General features: G+C 40.6%; 1 protein-coding gene across 19 annotated transcripts in view; it reads right to left on the bottom strand.

Annotated features, from left to right (window-relative positions):
- Nucleotides 1-27,241, bottom strand: part of Tanc1 (tetratricopeptide repeat, ankyrin repeat and coiled-coil containing 1) — a 259,962-nt gene that overhangs the window by 127,757 nt on the left and 104,964 nt on the right. For 16 of the 19 annotated variants that reach the window (XM_074070867.1, XM_074070870.1, XM_074070869.1 and 13 more), the window contains one exon: nt 12,400-12,597. The exons of the other annotated variants lie outside the window; for them this stretch is intronic. In XM_074070867.1, coding sequence (XP_073926968.1) covers nt 12,400-12,597 — 198 coding nt within the window. The remainder of the gene's footprint in view (nt 1-12,399; nt 12,598-27,241) is intronic. 19 annotated transcript variants of the gene reach the window in all.

Genomic DNA, 27,241 nt, shown 5'->3' with positions numbered 1-27,241 from the left:
CACCACCAGTTCTGAGAGCTGCCTTCCTTGGCAGGGCAAATACACATACACAGCATTTTAATCACTTCACACGAATCATGTGCAAACGAAGACAAGATGAATAACCCAAGTAGTTGGTGGCAGAGCTGGAATTGGAACCCGCTGTGCTATGCTGCTTTCATGTCCTAGTCACAGGGAACAAAGCTTTGCAGGAATACATTGCTGCCCATCAAGATGACACATGCTTGCCAGAAAACACAGATCTGAGGGTAGAATCCTACTGGAGGGCATCTGGCTGAGGATAAAGAATTGAGGAGACCTATATTGTGGGAATCCATTTGTGGCCCCCAAATCAGATGAAGGAAGATGAAGATGGGCTCCAAAGCAGCTGGTTACAAGGAAACTGCAACCACTACAGCCCTACACATTACAGTCTCTGTCTCATTAAATTTTGCTTGCCCTTCAGTGTAGTCAATTCAGGCAGCTAAAAACAAAATAACACATACTCTGTAGCTGAAATAACAATGTATTTCTTACAATTTGGAGACTGGGAGATCAAAGATAAAGATATGAGCCCATCCAGTGACTGGAGATAGGGTCTTCTCATTGTGTCCTCTCAATGCTAAAGCAGAGCCAGTTCTAGTCAATTTTTTGACTTAGGTAAAGATACTAAGTCCATCATGGGGACTCTACCTTCATAAATGCACCTAAATCTAATTACCTACTGAAAGCCCAATGTCACAGTTGTAATAATGAAGACTGTGGTAAGGCACTCTAGCTTTTCCCAGTCTCTTTCCTCAGAAATCACCTATGTTCACCTTAGTTTCCCACACCAGGCTTTACACATCCTTGTGTCTCTGCCTAGAACATGGTCAGCTATTCCTACACACACATATGTGCCTGTGTACATACATACACATGCACATACACACAGTTCTCAACAAATTTGAGGAGTCAAGCTGGAATACTGTCTTCTCCATCTATTTCTACTCTACACAAATGTTCATTAATGTTAGGTCGAGTTACAACAGCCTCCATTGGCTTCTGCAACTTCTGTGTTTCTCTGTAAATCAAAAATGATCAAAAGGAGATTTCAACCACCACTGCTCCGCCTCCACCTATTTTCTTTGAGGAAAAACATTCTTTTCTGAGCATGGCCCTGGGTTTGTTCCAGCCGCCATCTGACACCACTACAGGGAGCAGCTGACACTGCTGTAAAGTGTGACTGGATAAAACCTCCAGCCATCATTAACTGCAGGCGGCAGGAAACAGGCAGCAAAACCTCGAAAAGTTTAAGAAGATGAGATTATAACAAGAGCATAGGAAAACAAAGAAAAGAGGATGCTAACAAGTCCAGTCTAAAACAGCCTTCCCTTTGCTCAATGCCTGATGACAGCAAAGCTCTGAGAGGGAGAATGCACCTTAACTATAAAGCACCCAGTCTCTCTAGATATATCAAAAGTGTGTTCCTAGCTTTATGAATGTAGGAATCATTACATCTAAATTGCTTACATGTGCATTAGTATTTTCAACCAATCAAATGTGGCTGATGAATTCGGAATACTAAAATCTTGCTCATTCTAACAGCTACATGCCTATGCCCCATCACTAAGATAAAGGAAGTGATTGGATCCTGAAGGAATGGTTGCATCCTGTTCTCAGGGATCCCAAGGGAAGACAAGATAGACAGGACTTAAGCAGCCTATAGAATATCAGGGCAAAGAAGTTTAATACAAGGATATGCAGACGGAAAATGAAATATACTGCTACAGGAGTTTGGCGCAAAAAGAAGTAGTTACTTCTCACATAGAGAAAAGAAGAGACATAAAGGAAGACTGAAGGAAATGAGATGAAAGTCATACCTGAAGTCAGTTCTGAGAAGAAAATTCTGACCTAGAGCATAAGAGAATGAGCAAAGGGTAATGTAGAGCAATACAGCTGATTCAGGGCACAGCAATGATTTGATTAAAGACAATTCAATGGGAAAAGAACAGTCTTCTCAATAAATGACTCTGGAACAACTGGTATCAAATGTAAAACAGAGAAGTTGATGCCTTCTTCACACCATACACAAAAAATTAAGTCAAAATGAACCATACACCTAAATCTAACAGTGAGAATTATGGAACTCTTAAAAGAAAATATAGTCATGCATCTTTGTGACACTGGATTAAACAGGATATCAAAAGGACAGAAACAAAATAACAAAATGGACTACCTAAAAATTTAAAACTTTTGTGCTTGAAACAATATCATCAAAAAAGAAAAAAAAAACCACAGAATGGAAGAAAATTTTGCAAATCATACTTCTGGTAAAGAAATTGTGTCCAAGTATTTTTTTAATACTCCTATAATTTAATAAAACTATAGGACTAGAGGTGTGGCTCAAGTGGTAGAGTGCCTGCTTTCCAAAAGTGAAGCCCCGAGTTCAAACCCCAGTCCCTAACACACAAAAAAAATCCTCTTTAATAAAACTATAAGATACAAATGTACATGCATTAGGATGGCTATAATAAAAAAGAACAAATCTTTTTTTTTCCTTTTATTATTCATATGTGCATACAAGGCTTGGTTCATTTCTCTCCCCTGCCCCCACCCCCTCCCTTACCACCCACTCTGCCCCCTCCCTCTCCCCCCACCCCCTCAATACCCAGCAGAAACTATTTTGCCCTTATTTCTAATTTTGTTGTAGACAGAGTATAAGCAATAATAGGAAGGAACAAGGGTTTTTGCTGGTTGAGATAAGGATAGCTATACAGGGCATTGACTCACATTGATTTCCTGTGCGTGGGTGTTACCTTCTAGGTTAATTCTTTTTGATCTAACCTTTTCTCTAGTTCCTGGTCCCCTTTTCCTATTGGCCTCAGTTGCTTTTAAGGTATCTGCTTTAGGTTCTCTGCGTTAAGGGCAACAAATGCTAGCTAATTTTTTAGGTGTCTTACCTATCCTCACCCCTCCCTTGTGTGCTCTCGCTTTTATCATGTGCTCATAGTCCAATCCCCTTGTTGTGTTTGCCCTTGATCTAATGTCCACATATGAGGGAGAACATACGATTTTTGGTCTTTTGGGCCAGGCTAACCTCACTCAGAATGATGTTCTCCAATTCCATCCATTTACCAGCGAATGATAACATTTCGTTCTTCTTCATGGCTGCATAAAATTCCACTGTGTATAGATACCACATTTTCTTTATCCATTCGTCAGTGGTGGGGCATCTTGGCTGTTTCCATAACTTGGCTATTGTGAATAGTGCCTCAATAAACATGGATGTGCAGGTGCCTCTGGAGTAACCTGTGTCACAGTCTTTTGGGTATATCCCCAAGAGTGGTATTGCTGGATCAAATGGTAGATCGATGTCTAGCTTTTTGAGTAGCCTCCAAAGTTTTTTCCAGAGTGGTTGTACTAGTCTACATTCCCACCAACAGTGTATGAGGGTTCCTTTTTCCCCACATCCTCGCCAACACCTGTTGTTGGTGGTGTTGCTGATGATGGCTATTCTAACAGGGGTGAGGTGGAATCTTAGCGTGGTTTTAATTTGCATTTCCTTTATTGCTAGAGATGGTGAGCATTTTTTCATGTGTTTTTTGGCCACTTGAATTTCTTCTTTTGAGAAAAAAAAGAACAAATCTTAGCAAGGATGTAAAGAACCCGGAAACCTCATACTTCGCTATTGTTAATGTAAAGTGGTGCAATCAGTTTAGAAAATTTGGCAGAGCCTTAAAAGGTTAAACACAGAGCTACCACGTGATCCACTGGTTTTACTACTAGGTGTACATCTGAAAGTTGATGAGAACACACACAAATGTTCATAGCAGCATTATTCATAGGAGCCAAAAGTGGAAATAACCCAACTGTCCAAAACTAAAGAATAGCTAAACAAAATGTGGCAAATACATAAATAAAATATTATTTGGCTATAAAAAAATGGAGTACTGATGCATAATGTAACATGGATAAACCTACAAAATATGATACCCCACCCCAAAAAAATACCATATGCTATGATTCTACTTACATGAAATGCCCAGAATATGCACAAAGCTACACAAAGTAGACTCATAACTGCTTGGGGCTAGAAAATGAAGGGTAGGGAGGAATGTGGAATGGTTACTAATGAGTATTTTTTTTAGGTGAGATATAAAATGTTCTAAAATTAGACTAAGGCAATGGTGTACAACCCTGTGAAAATGCTAAAAAGCACTTAACTGTAAACTTTAAATAGATGGGTTGTGTAGTATATAAATTATATTTCAATAAAACTTTTTTAAAGCTGAAGTGGAATAAAACACTATGGAAAAATACATAAATTTAACTTCAGAAAATGAAAAACTTCTGTGAGTCATAAACCACTATAACCTAATTAAGTGAAAAATGAACCAGGAAACAATTTTTATAACAAACATGACTGATAGTATTTAAACAAACATAAAGCTGTGAAAATTCAGTAAAAGCACATACTGTCACAATAGAATAAAGGACAACTATCAAAAGGAAAATTTACAAATGATCAGTAAGTATGTGGTAAACCATCCTTAATGTTAACCAAATAAGTTTTGACCCAGTAATTCTACTTTTTATCCTGTCTGATGAAAATAATCAGACACTTTTAGATATTTACATACAGAATGTTCCTTCACTCTTGTTCACTGAGTGGAAAACTGGGGTCCTCTTGTTTGTCTAGTGCTAAGGAAAATGGACAAATGCATGATTTTTGTTTACGTATATGTTCTATAGAAACACAGCAGGAAGCCAGGGGTGGTGGTGGTGGTGTACACCTGAAATCCCAGCACTGAGACTGACGCAGGAGGATTAGGAGTTCAAGGTTAGCCTGGGGCTGAGACCCCATTTCTAAAAGAAAAGAAAAAGTTAAGACAAAACAAAAAAAACATCTAGAGGGCTGGAGGAGTGGCTCAAGCAGTACAGCTGCAAGTATGAAGCTGAGTTCAAACCCCAGTCCCACCCCGCCCCCCAAAAAAAAGAAAGACAAAAGTGGTTTCTTAGAGAGTATAAAGGGACCAAAATTTATTGTATTGCTTCATCACACACACACACACACACACACACACACACACACACACACACAGTGTTACTTTTCTAAAGAGATGGGGGTCTCGCTATGTTGCCCAGGCTGGTTTCAAACTCCTGGACTCAACTGATCCTCCTGCCTCAGCGTCCTGGATAGCTGGGACTGAAGGCATGCACCACCACACCCAGTAGTTGCATTTACTTTTGTAATGTATTTTCCTTTTTAAATATTTCTAAAATTTAAAAAACAATGCTAAATAAGGCTGGGTGTGGTGGTACAAGCCTGTAATCCTACTCAGGAGGCAGAGATGATGGAAGGATTCAGATTCAAGGCCAGTCTGAGCAAAAAAAGTTAAGACAACTATCTCAAAAACAAGCTGGGTGTGGTGGTGCATATCTGTAATCCCAGCTATGTGGGAGGTGAAGATAGAAGAGTTTTGATGTGAGGCTGACCCCAGCCCAAAAGTGTGAGACCCTGCCTGAAAATTAACTTAAAAAAAAAAGGGCTGGGGGTGTGGTTCAAGTAGCAGAGTACTTGTGCACAAGACCCTGAGTTCAAATCCCAGTATCACCAAAAAAGAAAAAAAATTTTTTTTAGATGAAAAATACGTATGTATGTATTTTCCCTAATTGAAAAAGGATTATACATATTCTCTATCAGTGGTTGTTAAACTTGTTACATACCAGGATCAGTCAAGCGGGAACAGCTTATGAGTTATTCCTCGTATGTTTTAAATCGTAATCTCTAAAGGGAGAAACTGGGCAGCAGTATTCTTGGGAACTCCTGGGGCGATTCCAGGGCGCAGCTAAACTGTGCATGGATAAGCAGCACTCACTGGCAGGGAACAAACAGGCTCTAAGGCCCTCAGGTTCAGGGTGGAACAAACACATGCACACCTGTTCTACATGTGAATGCATGTTTTGAACAAAGTGACAGAAAATGTGTGTGTCACATTCACAGCTGGGCACTGCAGGTAGGCACAGGGATAGCTGTCTACGCCTTTAAAGCTTCCAGGAGGAAAAAAAGACTGTCCTATTCACCACAGCAGGAGGAAGTATCCTTGCTGAAGGTTGGATCCCAACTGTGGTCCTGACTCAGAGTGAAAGCAAGGAATAGAACTAGCTGGTTCTACAAAGAGAAGCAGGGCATCACCTTTCCTGCACTATTCTCCACTCCAGAAAAAGCCTCACAGATACGTGTCTGTGCACAGCCTCTATCCTATGGCCTCCCCTGTGCATAAAACAAGAAAACAAACTCTCATCAATTACAGCTCACATGTCCCCAATATACAGACACAACAAAAAATGTGCTAGTGACAGAGTGGGAGGACCAAACTCTACCAACAACTTGCACAATTTGGGGGCAAGTTCTATAGTAACTATGGAGTCTTGGTTTCATCGTTGCAAAGAAGCCTGGATGGAAATGCTCTAAGGACCTTCATAATTCCAACAGACCCAGGATCCTCCATGATCTTTGTGAGCCTCCCCAAGCATTAAAGACTGCAGTTGCAAATGCAACTGGAAGCCAGCTGAGTGTTTTTCTGACCATGAACTTGATCTGAATCAGCTGTGGAAACTCCCTTGAGAAAATGGAAATTGTCTGAGACCCGCAGACAGCCAGGAAGTTCAAAAGAGGAGGGCTACAAAAAGACCTTTCAGGCTCTTAAAGGTCTTAGCAGTCCCCAGCTAGGCCTGACAAAGCACCAATGAGGCACCATCCACTTAGAGGGTTCCCAGAAGATGTTAACTTAAAAAAAAAAAAAAAAAAAGCCAAAGCCTCTCAAAGAACCCCGGAGGGAATGTGAAATCAATGCAGCCTTTTTGGAAAGCAACTGGCCTGTATATATCAAAATTCTTCACAAATGCAAGCCATTTTGTTCAATAATTCCACTTCTGGGAATCTGCATCTTTGAGGAGAAAACAAAGATGTGTATAAAAATTACCAGGCAAAAGTATTCCTATTAGTTCTGCAGAACAGGGGCTGCACTGCACAATGTGCACGCTCTTCCTAGTAAACTATGCTTTAAAAATGGGTAACATAGTATGTTCTATGTTATGTGTATTTCAACACAATTTAAAATAAGTTCACACCAGCAAAACCAAACATCTTGGTTCATACTTCAATTTTTGCTCTGTATTTTTTGAGACATGGTCTCGCTATATAGCCTAGGCCAGCCTTAAACTCATGATCCTCCTGCCTCAGCCTCCAGAGGGCTGGGATTACATGTAGTATACCACCATACCTGGCTACAATGTTTTTTTTAAGTGAAAAACAATGTAAAACATCCAACAACTACAAATTAATTTTTGAGTAAATTACAGAATGTTGAAACGACAAATATCAAGCTCTTCAAGGAAACTGGAAATTGTTCATTATGAGATTATGAAGAAAAAAAAAGAGCACGTGAAGATTACATCGTGGTCTCAGGTCTAGGTGGAGTAGATTTGTAAAAATACTAAAATGCTATTAGTTGTTCTCTCTCAATGATGGGATTTCCAGATTTTCTACTAAGGAACACTTAGTTCAAACCCCAGTACCACTTAAAAACAAACAAAAAAACAACCACCCCTGCCTGTGGGGGGAGGGAGCACCTTGGCAGACATTAAATCATTGTCCAAGAATCAAACAGACGGGATGACTTTCACTTCACAGCCTGTCAATTTTCAGATTTTGCTCTTAAAGCAACAGACAGCAAGAGGTTTTCAAAACTGCTACAGCAGCTACATTGGCTGTGAGATGGACCAGGCAGAAGTGAAAATGTCCCATGCTCTCCAATGTCCCTACACACAAGGCAGCACAAGAACAGCAATTCAGGGTGAGGATCCCTTACCCAAGATGCTTGGGATCAGAAGTGTTTCAAGATTTTGGAATATGTGCATATTCAAGTCCAAACACAAAACTTATTTATATTTCATACACACCTTACACAATGGCCTGAAGGTAATTTTGTACAATACTTTTAGTGTGCTTGCCTTTTCACAGTGACCTGTCACTTGAGGTCAGGAGTGGAATTTTCCACTTAAGATGCCATGTTAATGCTCGAAACGCTCAAGATTTTGGTACATTTCAGATTTCATATTAGTGATGCTCAACCTGTATCATCCACTTGTCACCATTTTCTCTGTTGTACCCAACATAGTATTTTAAAAGGCTGTTTGCTGCTTCTCATTCATGCCTGACCTTTTGATTATTTTATAATGGACCCAAAGTGATCTGCAGAAAGGAATGCAAATGTAAAATAACTAATGATATTACTAATAAATAAACCACAGGAAATGACTGCTTCTCTTCTCTGGAAGACAAAAGGAGGATACATTATAAATACTGATGAATTCCTAATGCAAAAATGCCTGCCACAGCCACAGAATAACTTTAATGGATGCCACTCCTTGTTTTCATTATCAGAAAATGGATTTTCCATTTTTAAAAAAACATCCAAAACTTGAAACAATACTCAGAAAACGGAACCTTCCAACCAAGTATCGGAATAAAATTCAAATAAATGGAGGAAGGTAACAGAAGGGTAAATACAAATTGTCAACATGAAGTGGGATATAAGCAACTTGATCACATCAGATGAAAGGTCACATCAGAGCAAGGTTAATGACATCATCTCTTGCCCAAATCTCGCAAGATCCATGAGCTGATTGCTAACTGTATTAATACAAATTTTCACTAACATAGGTGTGTTGTTCAGAATGCCTTATTACAGGTGTTTATAGCATTTGACCCTTGTTAGAATAACAGTTCTAGTCCCAGACAGTTTCTAGATTAACATCAATTAGGGAAGAGTTTCTACACAAACAAACAGGTATGGTGGGTGTTTTTTCATTTTAATTTTGTTTTTTGAGACAGGATCTGGCTATGTAGCCCAGCCTGACTTTAAACTAAAGATCCTTTTGCCTCAGCCTCCCAAAGCTTAACAAGCTCCTTAACAAGAAGGAGAAGGGGTCTATCTTACAGACCAGAACAAAGTTATCAAGGTCATTTCAGAACTGGGTCTGAACAATAAGATCAGAGCACAGTCCCCTGAGGTAGAGGGGTGTGGGCCTCCAGGACTGGTAATACTGGATGGATACCATCTGGGACCTACAGACACTGTATTTAGTGTATTGTTAATAGCAACAGTGCTAGTTTTTAACATAGATGGATATTCTCAAATCCAGTGCACGTTCACAGCCATATGTCAACTTTTATACATATAAACAGGTAGAACATTAGGGCGCTGTATACTTCACCAACAATACGGTTTAAGCAGAAATCTGTTAGTTAGACACTATGGAAAAAAATACATTATTTAATGTATTCTGAGTCACTGCCATTTTAAAGCAAACATCTCTACCCTTAACTTTTCTTTTCAAATTAAAATTACCAAGATAATGATGTCAAATCACCACTGTGAGACACTAATTTGATGTACAAATTTGGGTAGCGCACAAGAACTGCTCTGTTAGACACATATCTACTTAGTTTACTTCATTACCATTTGGACCAAAAACACCTAATATGGAAGATATTTTATTCAAACAGTTAAAGGATTGAATGATGCAGAATGTCTATTTCCTTCTACTCATAAAGCCAAGCAAAGAATTGAGCAGAAATAAATTTCATTTCTATGGAGAAAAATCTAAGAATATTTTCTCACAGCCAAAAATACGTAATACTGGTCCAGGCAAATAAGGAGACAAGCTCAGAAGGATTTCTCCGCCCACATACCGGAAGTCCCCATGAAACCCTTCTGGACAACCACACTTCCCAGGTCTACCATAACATTCAGTGCCACCCAAAGTCCCACCAAAAAAGACACTGGATTTGTTATCAATAATAAAATTACATCTGAGCCAGGTGCTGATGTTTCACACCTGTAATCCTAGGTACTCAGGAGGCAGAGATCAGTAGGATCACAGTTCAAAGCCAGCTCGGGCAAATAGTTGGTAAGACCCTCTCTCAAAAAAAAAAAAAAAAAAAAAATCACAAAAAAGGGCTGGTGAAGCGGCTTAAGGTGTAGGCCCTGAGTTCAAATCCCAGTATTACAAAATAAATAAATAAAATTACATCTGAAATATAGTATTCCTTGCAGTCTTAAGTGTTTCTTAATTCTCAGGCCCAAGCAACATCAATTCATTAGCTGTAGAGCAGACAAAAGGAAGGAACACTGTCCAAAATGTCAAATCTCTATACTTGGAATTACCTTCATTTGAGGTCCCTTAGGATACAGATAGGTTTAGAATTATCTATTTTATATAGATAGGAAATCCTTAGGTTAAGATATCTTACCTATCCTCAAGCATCAGGTATACAAAGCACATAACATTAAAAAAGAATTATTCAATTTATTCAATGATAATTGTGAAAGCATAGCAAGGCCCACTTCATTCAGGTGTATTGGGACCACTGCAGTAGAATTTTGCAGTTAGGGAGAGAGACTGGGCTCAACTGTGAATACAGCACGGCCAAGTGAGAATGGACAGCCAAGGAACAGGGTGGGGGTCAGTGGATGGAAAATTACAAAGAGGAAACATCAAGGGAAAGAGGGGATTCTAGCTGAATTAACCCTAAAAGGACTCTTATTGAAGACAGACCAGTGTGGTAGGACATCCTCTAGGGAATGGTGGAGGATGAGGACACTGGTCAGAGTTGAGGGGCAGGGTGGGGTGATATAGCAAGTTTCCATAATAAAACTGGATTTTACAACAGAATGCACAGATGGTTCTAGAAGAAGGTTCCAGAGCCTAAAGTTTGGCAAAGGATTTCTGTCAATTTACACAGTAACTCTGGGACAAAGGACAAATGACTTAGCTAATAATAGGAAAGAGATAAAATACTGTGCATAATTTTTAGAAAGCAGAGTTAACTCCAACCAGGGTAACCTAGCAAGAGGCAGTGTGGGAACTATGATTTGAAGAGAAGACATCTGACATATACGACAGTGGGGAAGGCAGACAAGGAAGAAAGGACATTCCAGGAATTTCCCCAAATACTGATAAACAGGTCAAATTCTTTGGCACAGGAAATCACTTCATACCAAAAAGATTTCCAAGTTCCAACTAATGACTGCACTATAAACAATGTTGTCCAAAATAAGAAAATTCTAGAACAATAAAAGATTTTGGACACTCAACAAGTTCATACCACCATTTTTTATTTTTATTTTTTTGATGGTTCCAGGGAAGCACTGCTGGCCAGGCAAGCACTCTACCACTTGAGTCTCATCTCTAGTCCTTTCTGCTTTAACTATATTTCAGCAGGATCTCCTGGGGTCTTTTTGCTGGGCCAATCTCTGACCTCGATCTTTCTATACATCCCGAACAGCTTGGATCGTGCACCTCAGTGACCAGCTCAAATCACTATTTCTAACATTCAAAAACTTAAGGTTTGCCTTCTTAAACTTACCCCCCACAAATCTCACATATCCAATAAATGATTCAGAAATGACGCAAATGTCTTCAAGTAATAAAAATATTTAGGAAACCAGATAAAATATTTAGGAAGCCAGATAAACAGATACTAATAAATTTCACAGCCCAAGGGCACATTGGAGATGGATTCTGAATACATTCACATGTAATTGAGAAGAATCTTTGTACTGGCACCTGATCAATAAAGTCCCAAATTATCCTGCCTTTGGTAAGCAAATACTCAGCAAATGTAAAAGAATATCAAAGAACTGTTCTGTTTCCAGGTATGAACATTTGGGAAAGGTTTTCCTTGTACCTGAATCATAACCTCTCAAAGTTATTAACTTGTTTTTTCAGTAGCATTAAGTGTAAGAGGTTAATAATGGCAAGGGAAGACAAAATACACAAATAATCTATCAGTTCCTGGCCTCTGTTCCATCACAAGTCTGAGTTTTACAAGAAATTAAATTTTATAGCTGTCCAAGTGCTGGATGATCTCAATACATCAGTGTACAATGCTTGGTAGTAACAAACAGACAGTTGTCAGGTGACACTTGCCTATATCCACAACCTTTAAGTGCACCTCATAGCCCACAGTGTTCTTTAATTCATCAGCATGAAACCAACAAAACCAATGGTTAATATTACAAAGATCTTGAACCTTTATAAAAGTCTAGCCTGGGCTAGACTAGTTTATATGGAGGTTGAACTAAAGAGAAAAATCTACTGAAACCATCCTTTAAAAATTTTTACATTTGTATGGAAGATTAAAAACAAAACAGGATCTATGATGCCCAGCCAGGCCTCGAACACTTAGGCTCAAGCAATCCTCCAACCTCAGACTCTCCAGTGCTGGGACTACTGGGATCACAGGCACAGGCCACCACTCCTGGCTCTCCTGGAAGATTTTTCATGTGTACTTGTTTCACTTATAATCAGTACATTAATGCTTATGTAACTAGACAGTTTGTTTGAACATATTTGGCTCCTGTTTACCTGGGGATTTTTTGTTTGATCTTGACTGTGACAAGTGAGACTGTCGAGGCAGCAAGGGTGAAGAAGGCAGAGACATCGAGACACCTTTGGCCAAGCTCACGCGGTAAGTATCCTCTGCTGCAGGAAGATTACTCACAGGAGAGTCACCTGCATGATCAGGAGGCAGGACTGGAGGAGTCTCTGGTCCAAAGTCACCTCCTGGAATGGAGAGATGATACCTTAGGTTTTACCATCCATGACAAGATGATGTGAACCCCTGAGAGCTAAATTCTTAAGACTATACTTCCATACAGTGAATATGCTGACTTTGTTTTTGTGGTAAAGGGGACTGATCCCAGGGGCCTAGCCTAGAATCTACAGAGAGCTTCCAGACTTTTTCTTTCTTTTTTTTGGCAGCACTGAGGTTTGAACTCAAGGCCTCACATTTGCTAGATAGGCGCTCTTATTACTTGAGCTATTCTGCCAGTCTGTTATTTTGTGATGGGTTTTTTCGATATAGGGTCTCTCAAACTATTTGCCCAGGGCTGGCTTCAATTCTCCTGATCTCTGCCTCCCAAGTAGCTAGGATTACAGGTGTGAGCCACCTACCCAGTCCTTTCATTTTTATTTTGTTTTTGAGATAGGGTCTTGTTAACTTTTGCCTCTGTCTCCTGAGTAATGTGGCCTTACTTTTAAGTGATTTTTCCCTCTATCACTCTTAAAAGCTTTTTTTTGTTTGGTTTTTTTTTTTTTTTTTTTTTTTTTTGCCCTGTGAGGGAAAACTCAAGCATCAAAGACCTCTGCTCCAATCCCTTTTCTGTACCACCCACTGATCTGGTTTCATCCTTAGGAAGAGGCCCAGAAAGTCACATATCTAACATTACATCAAGTATGAAGCTAGGTGTGCTGGGGCGCATCTGTAATCCCAGCACTTGGGAGGTGAAGGCAGAATGATCAAAAGTTCTAGGCAAGTCTGCGCTACTTACTGAGACCCTGTCTCAAACAACCAAAAACCAAAACCAAAAAGACCAAATATGAATGACCTGCAAGAAGCTTTATTTCAGCTAAAGTAAGGGAGGGTGTTGTTTTGAGTATCAGTGGAACAGATTTTAATGCCAAGAGCTACTCCAGAACTTTCACACCTCCCATTGCTCCTCTCCAGTAAGGAAAGTCCAAGGGAGGGTCTGGCTTACTTCTACATTCTTCCCCAATACCACCATCCCTATTCCCATCCCGTCTACTCCACAATCCCCGTAACACAGGCTCCACCTTTCTAAACCTCAACCAGCCCCATACCATCCCAGGACTAAACCATGGCTCACTTATTGGGCAGGTTTCCTTGGCACTCAACCCCTAGCTGACCTTGGGAACAAACTAGCTTACTATTGTGAAATTAAACATTCTAGAGTAGGCAGATTCTCCAAAAATACAGAGGATCAGTTACAGTGTAGAAAGTATATGAGGAAGACAGTATCTTTGCTTAGACCAGCCTCTCCAAATCTAGCCAGTCCATGAGAACTTGCATAATATGCTTTCCTCCTATTGCTCCTTCTACCAATCACATCTCCTTATTCTGTATGCACTAAGAAGCAACTGAGGAAGCACAGGAAGAAAAGGTAAATCATTCTCCTGCAGATTACAAAGTATCTTCAAGCTCCAAATTACAGATACAGAATTGAAAAGATACATGTCAGTTTTCCACAAGCAAAATCAGTCTCTCTGACAAATGCTACCGAACAACTGATTTTTGCCATGCTTTCTAACTTTAAAAAAAAAAAAAAAAAATCAAGCTGAGTGCTGGTGGCTCATGCCTGATCACAGTTCATAGCCAGCCTGGGCAAATACCTAACACAAACAAAAGGGCTGGTAGAGTGGCTCAAGGTGCAGGTCCTGAGTTCAAACCTTAGCACCGTTTAAAAAAAAAAAACAAAAAAACTACAAGTACTAGATTTGAAAAAAAGAAAAAATGTAAGCTGTCTAGCCAGACAGGGACTCAGTTTTTTGTTTTTTGGTTTTTTTTTTTTCCCAGATTTTTGTGGCTAAGGTTCAAAAAAGGATGTGACCTAAGCCTATGACATTCCAAGTTGTATGGCTGTGCTTGTTTTACACATTAGGAGTCATGGGGAAGGAGAGTCATCCTAGCCACAGACTAGGGGGACGTGCTCAGGCTTCACTTTCAAAGACAATTCCAAAGCAGCAGAGCTGTGAACAGAAAATCCATGACCTCTGCAGGGGGCAAGTTGGCAAAGTCAGAAAGGTCATTTCAATCTCACCTGATCTAGCTATGCTTGGTGGGATTTTGGTAAACTTTGGAAACTAAAGATTTATCACTAATTGCCCAAATGACTGGCATTGGAAGAAAACAAAGAATTCCTAGAAAACCTTCATTGGTTTCAAAGACATTCACGGCAAATTCCCAAGACAAAGTTCTACCCCTGGGGGAATCAAAACTTAACAGAGGTCCCTACCTCCTACCTTCATGTTAACAGCAGTGGCCCCTGACCTATACACTTCCACCTGTCGTGTCTCCATAGGGAGCACTGCAAGATAAAACTCTCACCAACCCCCAGAACCACACAAGCAGCCTGGATTCTTGAAGAAACCATTTCTTGAGGCCTTCAGCCTCAAGCTGAAGCACAAAGCTCCCTGACTACCTCCTCTTTGAATATCTAGCAATGAAGTGGATCTTCAGGCAGAACTGGGGCTGCATCATTAATACAATTCCCACTGGGGCTGAAAGCCCAAGAGACTCGTGAGAAGAGGGACATTGTTTTCTCTGGTCTAATACGTAGTTCTCATGATCAGTCCCCACTACCGCTAGCTCTCACATGAAGAACACAAGCAGGTGCTATGCCTGCCTCATTTGTGGATGTTCAACAAGAAACACAAGTAGGAAATAGACAAAAAATTGCAAAGGGCTGAGACCACAACCCCACAAGGCTATACACATAGGAAGTGGTCGCACTTTGACCAGGTAACATTGGTTTTCCATGTGTCTGAAGACAGCTACATTGCCCAGTAGTTGTCCTTAAGTCACAGACTTGGGTAGTCAAATGGCTATGGGATGCCCTGACAGAACACAAGGCATAGGCTCCCAACCTACTAAGGATGATTTCTGATCTATACATAAAGAAAAACCCTGACTTCAAGCCCCTTAATTTGAATGGAAACACAAAAGAAGGGAGAAATACATACAAGAACACCAGAAATAATTTAAAAAAGAGAAGTAAAGCTCATTACTGAGAAAAGTTTTGTTATCTTAAATACTTGGAATTCTCCAACACAGAACAAGAGAAATTAGAGACTGGTGGCACTGAAGATTTAAAGCATTTCCTAACTACAAATTCTGCCCATAAACTTTGTTTGTATCAAGCAAAGCAAATATTTTCATTAACTGCAAATCTGGTGGGGAGGAGTTTCCAATGCATGCCATAGCCATGAGGACCTCCAGCCTTCAGAGCAGCTGGCTCTTGCACTTTGATTTTATGCAGACTGCAATAAAAGTGGGACTTAGAGATGGGGGACAGGGTTCTATTTCAACTTGACTTTGCCATGTCACTACAGTATCTGTCCCAAACATGCTACTCTGTTTGGTTTTTCAGAAACAAACTTCCAGTTCCTTTTATTAGGATGACACAAAGCAGGAAGAGATGTTTTATGGATGAACAGGAGGCACAGAGCACAAAGTGGGAGACCAGGAGATCAGAAGCTGCAGACAGCACTCTGGAGCCCTCAGCTTAAACTGTAACTGCCCTGCATAGGGGGTTAAGGTCAAAGAAAGCCCAGTGCATCCTCTGGCACCACAGACAGAGAGTGAAAATCTCTTAGGTGCACCCACATGAACAAAGCGATACTGATTCTGGGCAACACGACACCAGAAATTCTCCGGTTGATTTAACATTCTTCAGTAGATGCATAAAGAAGTTTAAGAGGAGTTAGAAACGTCTCACTGCAGCAATCAGCATGGCTGGCACATTTAGTTCAGCCTTGAAGAGATGTTGTTTTCTCTTAACTGCAGCCTACTTTATTCCTCACCTCCATTAAATGATGGGAAGCATACTTCAATCTCCCTTCCTGTTACTGCAGGAGAAATGCCAGGCTAGCCAGAACAATGCGTCCTCTCCAGGGTATGAAAACCAAGTACCAATGACCAGGAATTTACCAGGCCTCCCCTTGTTTCACCACGCAGGTGTTTCCCATGGAACATTTATACACCATAGAGACTCACATCTACCCCTACCTGCTTTCATCTCAGAATGCCTCTAGTCCAATCATCCCATCTCACAGACAGGAGGCTGGAACAGCCAAAACCTTCCCCAGTCCACCAACTCAGGCTCTAACATACTGACTACTCCACCTGTTTAAGAACTTTGGGAAAAACAAATCCCCAAAAGAGGCACATTCTAACTGAGTTAAATGCATAAGAGGTAAACTTTTGCTGTAAAGGGCCCAATATATACAGTCTCAGTCACACACACACACACACACACACACACACACACACACACACAGCTTTTCCTATTTCAGAAGCAACAAGTTCCTGAATTCCAAAAATAAAAAACCAGAAAGGGCATAGGTTTGAGTGGACATTTATAAGGTAAAGTTCTCTATTTATAATAAATAAAAGTTAAAACATACACATAAAAGAAGTAGAAGCATCAAATTCATAGTTTGCAAAAATAATGGAATTCCCTCCCAAAGGGAATATAGCTATCCAGTAAGGTATTTTAAATAAGCAGAAATGGCTTTTGATAAGTTCTTTATTTTAAATGTTTTTCAGTAGTTCAGACTATGAAGAGGGATTTAAATTTACAATGGAAGAAATGTGAATCTGGGAGATGAATGTTTAAAGGTGGCTATGCAGAACAGCAAAGTCCAACATTGTAGATTAAAGTACATGGAGTGTGTAGGATTAGAGTAGGCTTTTTAAATGAGGGCAATGAAGGCAGGCAGATGGAAGCAAAAGTCTATTTCAGAAAGGGTAGGCCTGCGAAAGCAAGGGCAATCTCAGACATTCAGGTAAATAGGTCTGCAGAGGTAGGAAATAAGACTTCCATTTATTGTGCCATTGAGTGGCTTGGGGAAAGCGGGGGATGGACGCTTAGAATAGAAAGAGAAAGATGTTCTGTTTATCCAGCTCCAGAAAATGGGACCTGTGTGATACACTTAACTAGGGCATTAAATGTATTACGGCATCTTTTGTGTGTTTCCTGCCTCTAAGCACACTAATGTTTCTGAAACTTATTTTCTATCATAAGGTTTTATAACCACATATCATATTTACAGAAACCTAGAAAACTGGAAAGGATTTTCTCCACAAAATCCAGTATCATTTTTGAAGCCTGCTGAAGACTTTCTCTACAGTTGAAAGCATTTTGCATCTTATTGGATCCCCTAGCGTCTAGGCAGAGCTACTAATCATAAATGTGCATTTTCAAAAAGAAAGTTAAGATAAACGCATCCAAATAAACAATTTTCAAAAACATATTTACATGATCATGACTAATTCTCAAATAAAACCACCAGAGTACAAGGAAACAGTTAACCCTCAGGGTATAGAAAAACAGCCAACAGGACAAGTAGATCCTTTTGTCTTCAGAAATTAATGTTCTAAATAGAGATCAGTAAATACTGCCCTCACTCTACATGTTATAGAACCACGTGTACAAATGTGCTTGACCCTGAAACAGATGAGCAAACACACTGGCATTTCCTCTCTAATTGTCCAAGTTTTTCCTTTAAGACATGTTGCCACGCACAAGTTATTGTGCTTGGAAAACATATGACCTCAGAAAAACTCTGACTCCCACACACCACAGAAGTGCACTTTAAAATAAAATACTTTTATAGATGTAGTAGGTGCAGATGCTACATATCACCTCATTTAGTTCTTACAGTCACCCCAGGAAGTACACACTATTTCTAGTCCTTTCCTCAGATGAGGAAACTGAGGCACGTGATGGATCAGTCCCATGCCTGAGACACCAGCAAATGGCCAGGCTGAGTTTGAATCCAAGCAGTCAGACCCCAAATCCATCTCAGTACTGTTCCCCTTCTAGAAGGTAGCTGAGATACGCTTTCAACATTATGTCATTCTGTATACCTAATGGGGAAAACCAAAAATAGTATATGTAGGTCTACACGCAGTACTGGGCCACGGTAAAAAGAAACCTGTTCCCTCATCTATTTTCCCATTCTGTGCCGGGTGCTTAATTAGTGCCAAGCACTCCTGGAACGCTCCACTGGGGAGGCATCCAGGCCCCACAATTATTAATTTTCTTTCAGTCACACCTTATGCTGCCGCCAATACATGCAAAGTGAATAGGTGTGAAGTCATCAAACACCCTAAATAGTTTCTTCTTTCATCTGGTAGTGTATGTTCATTAACTCTTACAGCATTCGGGCCTGCTACTTCTGCAACAGGGAAAAGAACAGGTCCAGTCCCTTCTTCGTCATGTGGTTGAAGAATGAAGTAGCAGGCAAAGTGTGGTTGAAAGCAGCATGGAAGCATTCATCTGACGTGGGTGTGGAATTCATGATTCTACATTTCTAGTGCAAAGGCGTCATCCAGGTCCACAGGTCTTGTGGATCACACCACAAAATTTCATGGCTTTGCCAGACCTGTGCTCCAACACCTGAGCACAGCAGCTGGCCCCAGCCCTTCTAGGCAGGAAGAGCCCTGAGCCCCACCCAGGAAGCTCTTTTAACTGGTGCAGAGGATTTTAAAGCTCACCAAAGTGAGCTTTATACATTCTGATGTGTACCAAGGACTGAGACACACCAGAGCAAGAAGGCAGTCAAGATCTGAAACGTCTGTGTACCTATCACAAGGCAAAGACCGGAAAAGAAATTTCAGCCAGGGAATGGTAGTGCATACCTGTAATCCCAGCACTCAGATGACTAAGGCAGGAGGATCACAAGTCTGAACCCAGCTAGGGCTACACAGTAAGACTCAGTCTCAAAGAAAGAAAAAAAGAGGATCGGTGTTGGTGGCTCATGCCTGTAATCCTAGCTACTCAGGAAGCAGAGATCAGGAGGACTGTGGTTCAAAGCCTGCCAGGCAAACAGTTCACGAGATCCTATCTCAGAAAAAACCTTGACATGGGGAAAAAAAGTGTGTGTGTGGGGGGGGGCTGGTTAGGTGGTATAGGCCCTGAGTTCAAAACCCCAGTGTAACAAACAAAACAAAACACTTCAGGGACTACTAAATCATACAGACAATTAAAGTTTTCATTATTCAAACTTGGGGGCTGGGGGCATGCCTCAGGTGGTAGAGCAATTCAGGTAGAGCAACTTGGGCCCTGAGTTCAATCCCTAGTTCCACAAAAAAGTGTATTCCTTGGATGTGTATATATATAAATGTGTATCACTGAGGATGCATGTACACTCTTGTGCGTGCATGGAGGAGCTCTAGAAGAACGAATGGAAACTATTGTAGTCCCTGCTTCTGGGAATGAGAAATGACCATTAGGGGCACAGATGAGAGGCTGACACTTATATATGGCTTAATATTTTCTATGTGCATATGTTTTCTGCAAATATTTAAATTTATATTCCCAAGGTCTGAGCCACATGTAGATTTGAAGATCTTTAGGCTAAATAAGCCACCTGTTATGGCCTAACTTGACAAGTGAATGAAAAGTTCTATTGCACAGAGTAGGTACTCAGAAGTGAGTCTGTCTGCAGTTTACAGATAGACACAGGACATGAGAGGAAAAAGAGCAGAGTGCCCTGTTCTGAAGGCCAGGTGCTGGTACCACTGAGTTGCTAGTGCTCCATCACTGATGCACAACTATTTCTTCTCTTTTCACCCTGCAATCTGTATCCCTTCCACATTCTAGTCATCCCTGTCCTCAGTAGCAGTATGGGCACACCTGAAGATGCCCACTCACCTAGGGACACTCGGGACACATCGAGCCTACAAGAGAGGGAAGAAAGAAGGACAGAAATCAAGATGATGTTGGATGGAGGCCAAGGAATAAAGGAGAGAACAAAAGAGAGAGAGAGAGAGAGAGAGAGAGAGAGAGAGAGAGAGAGAGGCAGAGCAAGTTCAAGGTATAGAGAAATCAAGAGAAAAGAGGAACAGCCAGTTGTTGGAGAGGCAAGGGGAAGTGAAGTACCAGTGGTTAAAAGCATGAATTCCTGATGGTGTTTCAAACTATCTGGTAAGCAGTCCAACTGACAAAGCCTTCCCAGGATCCTGGTAAAATATCTGGAACTAAAAAGTAGAAGACAAAAACTAAAAAGTCCAAAAAAAAACTATACCCCAAAATAAGGAACTGTCAGAAAAGAAATAACAGTAATTTTAAGGACGACAACAAAGCATCCTTTGTCGCATCTTCAGTCACTGAAGCAGCATTGCCCACTACCAGTCAGAGGAAGACTCCACAGCCCTTACCCTGATGTTGCTCCTGTGATTCCTCCCATGTGCCTCCTACCAGTAGCCAACAGATCCCACACTTAAAACACTGATCTAATCCTCAGAAAATCATCAGTGGCAAGGTACGAGAAAACCTACAGCTTACTAGTGAAAGGGAGGGGACATCTTGAAGACTCAGAGAAAAGAAAACTTGAGAACAGCACTCATGGACTGCTAGGTGCCCTCAGTGGAACACAGGATGGCAGGATCCCCTCACCTGGTACTTTCTTTTCTGATTACCTAACCTACAGTATAGATTACCATCCATTAGCACTGTAGAAAAGAAGGTATCCCCAGGAAGTACAGGGGTCAAGAATTTTAATGATGAAAAGACGATGGGTATGGAAAACAAAAGATGTATTGAAGAGAAAGAAAGACAAGATAAAGTAATTAAACAAAACAAACCCTTTTCTGAACTGAGGGTGCAGAAACAAAGGAACCACCATGTTCTAGATTATTTCCCTGAAGGGAGATTCACACCTAGACTCAGTTGGTAAAACTTTGAAAAATTTAAGAAAAGATTATTACAGGCATCCAAGGTAAATAAGCGTCTGCCAGGATACAAAACCTCAGAGAACACTGACAGGAACCAGAACCCTCCGTCCTCAGATGTCCTGCATTATTTTCCTAAAGCTGCTGTTGCAAAGTATCACACAGCAATGACTCAACCAATCCAAACTTACTTTCTCACACTTCTGGAGGCTGCACGTCCCAAATCCAGGTGGTGGCAGGGCCATGCTCTCCCTGGGGGTTTGGGGAGAATCGAATCCATGCATTTCTCTTTGTTTCTGGTCTCTTGGGATTAGAGCCCACCTAATCCAACAGGACCTTTATTTTAACTTGATTACATCTACAAAGACCCTACATAACCAATTCTAACTTGAACAGATCTACAAAGACTGTATTTTCAAATAAAGTCACTTTGAAGGTACTGTATCAAAGACTGGGACTGCAACATAGCTTTTGGGGGGAACACAAATCAACCCATAACATTTCTCCCCTCCAACACTAAAAGCCAGAAGTCAAGGACTAGATGGAGGTATGGCTCAAGTAGCATCGTGCCTGCTTTGCAAGCACAAAGCCTTGAGTTCAAACCCCAGTCCTACCTACCTACCTAAATAAATAAATACCCCCTCCCCCGCAAAAAAGGTAGAAGTCAAAAAGTAACATCTACAAAACTTGAGGGAGGGAATAACATCATCAAGTCTTACAAACTACCAAGTTTTTCCTTATATGTCATACCAACCAAATAAACCATTCTGAGACAGTCAAAAGCTTATAAAATGCACACTGCAATTATTCTTTTAAGAAAAAGAATCAGAATTAAATTGTCAACACTGGGGACATCATGGCTTAAGAAGAAAAAGAAAAAGTAATAAACTGTATAACCCAAGCCTTCTAGCAGGGCAGTCCACAGTCTTGTTCCATTCCATCTCATTCAGGAAATGTGGTTTTTGAACCATACCCTTCACCACACAGTACAGAAAGAATCTCTTCCTTTATCTGGGTGACCTCTTAAAATAATAACGGGAGCTGCTCTGGCAGACCTTACTAACAATGGCTCACTGTTTTTTACATGATTGGGACACTGGGCAAAGAAGGTTCTCTTTGCCACCACCAACCCCTTTAAGTGAGCATTAAGTCACAGAGCACCATAATGACCATTTTCATTGCCAAGGAATAAGTTACAAAAGAGAAAAAATCAGCTTACCATATGATCAACATTTTTTAAACCACGCAGAATAAACATCTAAGCCATTATGCACACTCTTTTATACGCAATATGACAATGGGCGACGGGGGGAATAATACACACATTCAAAGGCTTAAAAGGAAATTCAAGGTCCTGACATGGTTGTGCATTTTTGTAATCCCAGCTTCTTGGGTGCTGGAGATCAGAAGGATCACAGCTCAAGACCAGTTCAGATAAAAATTTAGTGGGACTCCATGTCAGTCAACAATCCAGACACAGTGATCTGTGTCTATAATCCCAGATATACAAGAGGTGTAGGTAGGAGGCAGGTCCTCCTACCTACTAACTAAGGCAGAAAAGTGATGTGAGTGTGGCTCAAGTGTTACAGCACTGACCTAGAAAGGGTAAGGCCCTGAGTTCAAACCCCAGTACCACAAAAAGAAAAACAAAGAAGCCCAATAAAATGCTGACAGTGGTTGTTCTGAAGGTGACCACAGATAGGCTTCCCCTTTGTTTTAATCTTCAGTTTGACATATTCTGGCCGTTTTTAAAACAAGAATGTTTTATAAGATAAAATACTTTATTTTCCAGTACACTCTTATTTGAAGCAAATCTGCATCAGCTCCTTTTACTACTAGAATTACCCAGCAAAGTCATCCCACTGGATAGCTGTCATGTTCCTGCTCTCATTAGCCCCTCTTCCCCAGGAGGGAGGACTCGCTCTTTCCTCCAACCATGCCCTGTGCTTTCATTCAACCCACCTGGCTCAGACTTCCTATGTCTGGCTAGTACACCACTGTATCCAGGTCTTTCTGATGCCAGAGGGTCTTCCTTGCTAATTATCCTACAATGCAGTTCTGGACCAGCTTCATCCTACAAAGTACTGAAACAGAAACTGACTGCCCTGGCTGTCCTTCTCCAACTTCCTTGCCGCCAATCTCAAACAACCAATGCTCTTTTTAAGGTTAAACTTCTTCCAAAGCAGCCCAAATACAGCCTCTTAGTTTCTAATAACATGGAGAACTCCTTCCCACAGTACTTCCTAGGTGGTGACAAGAGAAACAACAAGATCAACCACAGTGGTGTACATCTTGTATCTTTGTCAATGGTGCCCGGGAACCAAGCAACGAGGCAGCCAGGAACTGCTACCGCCCACTGCATGTCCAACTCCTTACGCTGTTCTCTATTACATACCTAGGCCCACAATCACTGCCCAAACTCATTTATCCTTGAAATTCACATGAAGTGCCAGGTGTCAGTGGCACAAGCCTGTAATCCTAGCTACTCAGGAGGCAGAGATCAGGAGGATCATGGTTAGCCAGCCTAGACAAATAGCTACACTAGACCCTATCTCAAAAAAATCCATCACCAAAAGGGTTGGCGAAGTAGCTTTTTAGGGAGTTTGGTACTGGGGTTTGAACTCCAGTACCAAAACCAAAAAAATTCACATGAAGTGAATGTCATCAAGATTTATAGACTTCTGTCTTAATTATAAGTGTAGGCCCATGGTCTGTATCTGCCCTAATAATGCTAATTAAGCAGTTATTAAGCCCTTACTCTGTGTGCCAGACACCTTGCTCAGCACTTTATATAAATTAACTACATCCTATTCCATTTAAAACAGATGCTGTCACTGTTCCCCTCTAACAGATGAGGAAACAAAAGAACAAGGAGGCTGAGTAAGTTGTCTGGGGTCCCACAGCCTGTAAGGAGCAGACCCAGATTTGAAGCCAGGAAGTCTGACTGCAGTCAGAACTCAATCAAAGTATCACAATAGCCTGTCATCCCAGGTAGCAGGTTCCCTAACTAAGGTATATACTGAGAACTTATTCAGTGCTTAGGAAGTTCTGACTGTCACCCACAGATGATTTAGCGAGTCGTTTCTCTGAATGATAATCGTCAGGAACATTCTGTCATATTGGACATGCTGACATTTTGGGGGTGGAAAAATAAGTGGAGGGAAAAGACTCTTAGAACAATACCATAACTAGTACACCGCCCCCTCACCGAGTACTCAAATCCAAACTCTGGCAGTCCCATCAGCAAAGCTGTCTGCCAACAGGCCTCATTACAAGAGAGCAGGGGAGAAGAGAAAAGAGCTGCTACAGCTTCTCTTCTTTCAACTCCTTACAAGGAAAATGGGATCTATAAACGTTTTTGGGGAAAAAATGGCTCAAAGTTTCTAGGCAGTATGTAAAATTTCTTCCCTACAAAAACACATCCCAAAATGCAACACAGTCAACTCAGTTCATGTCCTAGAAAGAAGCAGAATAGATCAATGGTGTACACGTGGCTACTTAACAAGGTCCTTTTCATGTCAAGAATGGAGTATAAGGAATAGGGGAGAGAATGAGATGACTTTGTATTTTCTGTATTTTATTTGTATGTGGTTTTTTTTTATTTGCCATATTGATGTTCATCTCACACACACACACACACACACACACAACATCACTGCTCAGTTTTCAAAACAGCAGCCTCAATGACATGTTGGGTAAAATATCATAGCAACAATGTCAATATTGTCTCACTGCAGCTAACCATATTAACATTCCACTCTAATCATGATCTCTCAAATATAAAATGGAACGCAAGTTATTCATTCATTCTTTGAGTATGTCTCTGGGAAAAGAGCCTTCTAACATCATGTAAGTTAAACATCAAAATTATATTCACTAGCTATTACTCTTTGTATATCTAAGTTGTAAGTGTTATTATGTGAGTAAGCAAATGTTGACAAGGAATCATCATAAACACAAGAACCAAACAAAATACACTGACAAATTACTTTGATCAAATCCTGTCCTTTGTTATTTCTGTAAGCAATCCTTTCACTTATCTAGTTGTATATCTGTATTTCAAGTTCATCTTTATAAGATTGCCAAGAACAGAGTTTACTAGATAATGAGGGATCTGCTTCTCCTATGAGTTTTCAAAGTCACAAACATAATTTGCATGGCTGGCTTGGATTGTTCCTATAGTGACCTTGGAATAAACAGCATACTAGCAGCTCCCAAATCTAACCATTCAAAAATCTTTTCTCTGGGCTCTATAATCCCAGCTTCTTGGGAGCTGGAGGCAGGAGGATCATAAGTCTGAGACCAGCCCAGGCAAAGTTAGCAAGACCCTATATGGGAACCAAATAAAAGCAAAAGGGCTAGGAGTGTAGCCCAAGTGGTAGAATGCTTGCAAGCTCAAGGTCCTGGCTTCAATCCCCAGCACCAGAAAAAAAAAAAATCCTTTTCCTGCCCCAAAAAATTACAGATGCTTGAGCTTCAGCAGTGGTAAGTAATTCTGTAGGTGGGAATTTGAGTTATCAGTGCCTATGTGAGCAGGTCAGGTTTAGGAATCACTGCATCACAGAATTGCACCAGACCCCACTCTTGTAAAACTGAAGCAAACATTGAATCACATGTGCGTAGTACCTTCAAATGCATACACATCTTTGCAGACACAGAGGCTGCTGGCTTCGGTTCCTTGCATCAAGACCTCATATCCCTGCCCCCTTCCATTTCCTAACAAAGCATGCCCACCCAGACTGTTTACAGCAACTGTCCCTACAGCACTCTGCTAAGGACATGACTATTTAGCAGTTCTTCCTCCATCTGCACTAGATGGAGTAGCAAGAGTCATATCTGCCACACAGACAAGCAAGCTAAGAAAACAAAATATCCGAGATGCCACCATTCACTAAAGCCTAAAGAGAGCATCAAGGCGCAGAAAAGGAAAGAGCCAGAATAGCAAATTAATTACCATAAGTTACAATAAAAGTAAGTATTGATAAAATGATTACTGCTGTCCAGGCACTGTTACAAGCACTTTGACTCATTTAATCTTCACAAGAACCAACAACTGAGAGGGAGTACACTCACCCCTCCTTATCAGCAGAGCACTGGTTCCAAAATCTCCAGTGGATACCAAAATCTGAGGATGCTCAAGTCCCTTATATAAAATGTCACAGTATTTGTATTTAACCTACACATATCCTCCTGTATATTTTCAATCATTTCTACATTACAACAACTAATACAATGTAAATAGGTGTTGTGCTGTATTATTTAGGGAATGACAAGAAAAAAGTGTTAGATGTTCGGTACAGATTTAACTTTTTTCCCTGGGTATTTTCAACCTGAAGTAGGTTCTATCTGCAGAGGCAGGGGATATAGAGGGTGGACTGTAGTGCTATTATCCCCCATTTTATAGATGCAAAAATGGAAACACAGTGATGTTAAGCAATGTAAGCTGAGAACTGAACCCAAGCAACCTGGGTACTTGCTGTACTGCCCACATCACAAGCTTTGGAGACAGAGAAACTGTTCTAATCCTGTTTTTGCCACTTAGTAGTAACTGTGTCATCTTAAGGTAGTTCTTTAACCTCTATGAATAGTTATTGATTAGTGTCAGGAAACTGTTTATAAGCATTTAGCACATGTCTGACATATGCTAAGCACTCAATAAAGAGTAACTTTTCATAAGTACTGTTATATTTTCTCCAGGGTTCACTTCCTGGTTAACTGTGATTCATTTCCTGGTTTAATATCTTGAGTAAGGAAAAGATATCTTACCCCTCCCTTCCCATATAACATCTGAATCTCAAAAACTCTTGATGCAAATTTGATTATTATTTATATGGGTATATTTTACTTCCTTGCCTAATGAACATTTCCCCCAAAATCAAGGATACCACACAGCTTAGAAAAAAAACTCTACATTCTTATAATGTCATATTGAAATTTTTAAAAACAATCCAT

The sequence above is a fragment of the Castor canadensis genome, chromosome 4 (genome assembly GCF_047511655.1).
Source record: "Castor canadensis chromosome 4, mCasCan1.hap1v2, whole genome shotgun sequence".
Classification (NCBI taxonomy): domain Eukaryota; kingdom Metazoa; phylum Chordata; class Mammalia; order Rodentia; family Castoridae; genus Castor; species Castor canadensis.
Note: the sequence above shows the minus strand (reverse complement) of the source record. Positions and strands in the feature narration are given on the sequence as shown.